Here is a 5,276-nt window from a genome sequence, read left to right on the forward strand (position 1 = left end):
GTAGATATGGATTGTGAGAAAAATTACACCGTAGTTAAGGTGGTTTTGTGCGTTTTTCAAGTAGAAAGGCGTACAGGTACAAGGACTGTAGATGTTTCACCTATTTGCCTGCCGCACATATACATGTATAGTGAACCAGTGATCGATCGCTGATGGTTCCTGCACAAGGAGCCAGCCAAGTGAAACAAAAAGAGGCAGGTAACGTAATGTGTGTTCTCGTAAAAGCTGCGCGCGTGCGACCGTCCGGCCTGCGTGCATGCATGCATATGCCGCAGTCTGGTCGCTGCGCGCGAAGATGCAAAATCTCTTTTATGAACAGTGTGCATGGATTGGGCATCACAAAGGTGCCACACTGTATATATGTATTCCCTGTGCACGCACTGTTCGTCTGTTCCTCAGCCTGGCTGTGAATTGACTGGTTACGTTACGATCGGGCTTGGTTGACCCGCTGATTGATCGATCTCCTGTGCGAATGCATGCAGGGCCTGAGCTCGCCGTACCAGCTGGGCGGCGGCGGCGGCGACGGCGGTGTGGGCTCCGGCAGCTCCAGCTCCAAGCAGCGGCACCAGGCCAGCGTGAGTCCTCTCCTGCTCTTCCATTTAACGCGATTGCGAGCTTGATCAACCCCACGGCCAAGGGGCCTGCTGGCTGGCTGCTGCGTGCGTGCACAATTCCCGAGGCTAGCTCGCTCGCTAGCTGCTGCGCGCTAGTAGGAGTAGTATCTGGCAGCGCAGGTGCATGCCCGCCTCCAGGTGATCATTAACGCTCGTCTCGTATCTGCGCGCCTTCACGCGCGCGTCGCATCTTTCCACATCTTTCTCCCCCTGTCCATATCTGGAGAGCAAGGCCGCCTGGCATGGTCAACAAGGGCGAAAGCCATCTCTGGATACTGGCCTCGTTGGGACTGAACCGTCATGAATGGTTTTCCTTTCCTTTACGTCCGTGAACCACGTAGCAAATGATACATGTGTACGTGCGTCCATAAGATCTCATGGTAGAGCATTTATAAATTTGTTTTGAGGGGTGGTAGAGCATTTACATTACAGACAGTTTGAATGACTCAAAATATCTCTGTTCACGATAAGATTAGTACTCTCTCCGTAGTGATCTAAATGATCTTATACAACCGGAGTACTATGCTAGCATTTGTTCATGGCACTATATTGGTTCTCTCAGTTCTCCTTGTTTCGGAATAGAGCTTGTGAGTTAGATCTCTCCCAGATTTTAACCAAACATAAAAACAAATGCATGTGACAAGTGGTCGGTACTGTGTTGAAAGCACGTACGTTGTCAACTACCATTTGGCGTGCATTTTTTGTCCGACTCTCAACTTGTACAGTGGCACAGTACACTTGTTGTATGTATGTTCTTGGCAGCGAGGCTTCATTTTTTTTTTTGGTGTCTCAACTGCAAATTTATGCATGCATGGTTCACATCTTTACAGTAACATAGCCATCATTTGTGTAGCTTAACAAATCTTTGGTTTTAGCTAATTGCGCACGTCCAATACACTGTGCGCGTTGTATATAGCCGTCTGCATGGTATTTACTGGGTTCAATATATTACTCCCTCCGTTCCTAAATATAAAGTTCTTTTAGAGATTCCAATAAAGACTACATACGGAGAAAAAATGAGCGGATCTACACTCTAAAATACGTCTATATACATCCATATGTCATCCATATTAAAATCTCTAAAAAGACTTATATTTAGGAACGAAGGGAGTATTACACTTGTGATCCATGAACTGACATGTGCACCGAGTCTGCAATTCTACTGCTAGTAGCCTAGTTCTCCCTCCGTTTCAAAATGTAAGTTTATTTAAAGATTCCAATATGGACTACATACGGAGCAAAAAGAGTGAATCTACACTATAAAACATGTCTATATACATCCCCTATGTAGTTCTTATGATTTTTTTTTAAAAACTTACATTTAGAAACAGGGGGAGTACATTAGATTATCTGATAACTGTTAAAACGTCTTACATTATGAGACGGAGGAAGTAGATTATATTATCTGGTTTCCCCGCAAAAAAAAGAGAAAGATTAGATATCTGCTAATGGCAGAACGACACGTACTATTAGAAAATCCTGTGCGAATGATATTTGGAAAAAAAAAGAGCATGGATCTTATCTTGAAGTTTGTGAGCTCTTTCCATAAAGGTATATTGGCAAAGCTTCATGCCTGACCAACCAATATTAGTACTCCCTCCGTTTTTGTTTATTGCGTGTATTAACTTTATGAAGTCAAACTTTATAAACTTGGTACATTATCACATCATATAGATTTGTTAGTTTAAACGTTCATATTGTTCTAAAAAAAGTTTAACTTTAGTCAAAACTAATACGCAGAATTAACAAAAGCATAGGAAGTATATTCTTGTGAATAAAAGTGGTGGCTGATTCCCTTCATAAAATTATCACTTTTTTACAGGTGCAACAAAAAGAAAGGAGCAGCATATTTCCAGAAGAGCCTGGCCAGGTATAATTAACTGCTCATTGATCCTCTGATTAGTAATTATCCTTTCTTTTTATGGGATCCACACTCGGCTGATCAGTTAAGTAAAGCACGTAGAAAAGATGATCCTTTTCTTCCCAAAGGGAGCCTTTAGTCTGTGTACGTAAAAAGCATTCCTATAAAACAAATCCGGAAAAGTTAATCATGCAGCAGGGGCCAGTACTTGTCTCTCTAGCTTTACACCTTTAACTATTTCATTTCACTGCAAAGCTAGCTATTGCTTTTGGTCACTAACAGTGCAGTAGCAGTACTGCCTTTTGACGCTGTTATTAATTAATCCGTTACTTAATCACGAGCAGCTGCTACATGGCGATGCCACGAGGAAGAGAGGACGTCCCGACCAGGTTCTCATCACTCCATCATGTGCTTTACTACATAGTTTATTTATGCTTGCATTATGTAGATATGGTTAGAGATTTCATATGGATTCTTAATACATTGATCCGTGATGCTGATTAGTAATTTGCTTGCTTAGAGATTTCATAGATATGCTTAGAGATTTCATTATGCAGATGTGCTTTATATAGTTTATTAATTTATATGCTTGCATTATATATATGAGAAAACTATACTTTTCGTTCCTTAATTCTTGACGGAGTCTAGATTTGGTTCCTTAACTGTCAACTCCAAAACCGGAGAACTTGCACCCTTAACTACTGAAACCGGACTAGATTCATCCCTGATCACAAATTTGACCGGTTTTGGTGCTGTCCCACCCTGTTTTTTACCGTGCTGACTCAAATTTGCGTACTTTTCTTAGTCCGCTTAATTTTTTCAAATTCAGATACTTTTTTTCAAATGCGTGAACTTTTAAAAAAATCATGTACTTTTTTCAAATCCGTGTACTTTTTCCAAGTTCATGTATTTTTTTAAATCCGCGTACTTTTTAAAGTTCATGTAGTTTTTTTTTCAAATTTATGTAATTTTTAAAAAATCGACGAACTTTTTCATATTCACGTACAATTTTTGGAAAGAGTTCATTAATTTGAAAATTTGATGCGGACTTGAAAAGTACGAGGATTTGGATTTCTTATACGCAAATTTGAAAACATACATAGATTTGAAAAAATTATGTCAACTTGAAACAAGTACGTAAATTTCAAACAAATTTCATGGATTGGAAAAGGAACACGGATTTGAAACAAATACACGAACTTTAAAAAGTATGTGGATTTGAAACAAGTAAGCGTATTTCAAACACTTCATAGATATGAAAAAAATACGCGGATTTGATAAAAGTACACAATTTTCTTTTAATTCATGGATTTGAAGAAGTACATAAATTTCAAAATAGTTCATGGATTTGAAAAAAGTATGTTTATTTTTAAACAATTACGCGGCCTTGAGAAAATTATGTGGATTTGAAAAGATTATGTGAATTTCAAAACCGGGGTGAGTCGGCACCAAAACCGGTCAAAACCGAGACCGAATGAAACTTGTCCGGTTTCGGCAGTTGAAGGTGCAAGTTATCCGGTTTCGGAGTTGGGTGACCAAAACTAGACTTCATCGAGAGTTGAGGGACAAAAATCATACTTTTTTCTCTCTCGAGAGAGAAAAGTATGTCGGCAGCGGGACAATCATATTGTTAGAGATTTCATAGGGATTCTTAATAGTACATGCATATGGATTCATGATGCTGATTTATAGTTTGCTGTGAGAAATTAAGGACGAAGACATCTGCGAGGAAGCAATGACGAAGGACCTGCGGAGCAGGGGGCTCTGCCTCGTCCCAGTGAGCTGCGCGCCGGACTTCGGCGCCGACGTGGGGCCGGCTGACTACTGGACGGTGGCGCCGCCTTTCGGGATGGGGTTCGGCCGGTAGATGCTCGTCGAAGCTGCCGGAACTGGCCAGGGGGGTCCGTCTGGGAGTACCGGGATACATATATACCTGTCTTGCATGCATGGGCTGCATCGCGTCGACAGCAGCCATCCTGCTGAAAAATTCTTGATGTACATTCGTAATGTTGGATCCAAGAGAGGATAGTATAACTGGTAGTTTGCGACCTGATCGAAGTAGAGATTGGTCAAAGTGCATCGATCAGGCAGGTGCTAGAGACTACTTAGCGTACGCTGTATCATCAATTCTTCAGATACCTAGCTAGAACCACCTTCGGAAGTCTTGTAAGTGTTCTCACCTGCTTATTAGTACATGTCTGGAATGGTCTGGTTGGTTGTATTGTATCTCTGCTTAACTACTGCAATGTGCCACATTTAACAAAGAGTTTCATATGTATGCGCGGCTCGTTTTATAACTCTTAAACTGGACGTGTTGCAACCACCACTACGTGACACACAAGTACTGTAGCACAAAGAAGGCTAGTAGAGAACACCACATCTCTGAAATGTCTCATCGCACACCGAATTTGTGCCCGTCGCTAACGTGGAGGGTACATCGCATACAGTCAGACAGCCCATATGCAATGTGGCATCACGTCACACACGAAGGCGCTTCATAATGGCGGCTGCTAGGCGGCAATCGGCTGATTTTGGGGGAAAATCAGTCGGCTTGACAACCGTATGATTGTCCCGCTACAAGCCGTGTGATCAGGCCCTTTCTTATCGTCTCTCTAATCGTGCAAATCCCCTCGCCAACATCATCGCCTTGCAGCAGCCGGCACAGCAACTGGTCCTCTCCCAGCAACCGTGTCACACTGTAGCTTCCGCCGCTGTATTTAGTCATTCGCAGCACCACGCACGTTGTATTGAAGCTCCGCCGCTGATAAGATCTATGGGTCGCAGCACTACACACGTTGCAT

General features: G+C 42.2%; 1 protein-coding gene across 1 annotated transcript; it reads left to right on the forward strand.

Moving 5' to 3' along the window:
* Positions 1 to 461: 461 nt before the first annotated feature.
* Positions 462 to 4,701, forward strand: LOC125524704 (transcription factor bHLH68-like). Its single transcript, XM_048689738.1, has 4 exons — positions 462 to 575; positions 2,437 to 2,484; positions 2,820 to 2,864; positions 4,187 to 4,701. Exons 1-4 carry the CDS (start codon positions 477 to 479, stop codon positions 4,340 to 4,342), a joined length of 348 nt encoding a protein of 115 aa, XP_048545695.1. The 5' UTR covers positions 462 to 476; the 3' UTR covers positions 4,343 to 4,701.
* Positions 4,702 to 5,276: the final 575 nt, after the last annotated feature.

Source organism: Triticum urartu, chromosome 7 (genome assembly GCF_003073215.2).
Source record: "Triticum urartu cultivar G1812 chromosome 7, Tu2.1, whole genome shotgun sequence".
Lineage (NCBI taxonomy): Eukaryota > Viridiplantae > Streptophyta > Magnoliopsida > Poales > Poaceae > Triticum > Triticum urartu.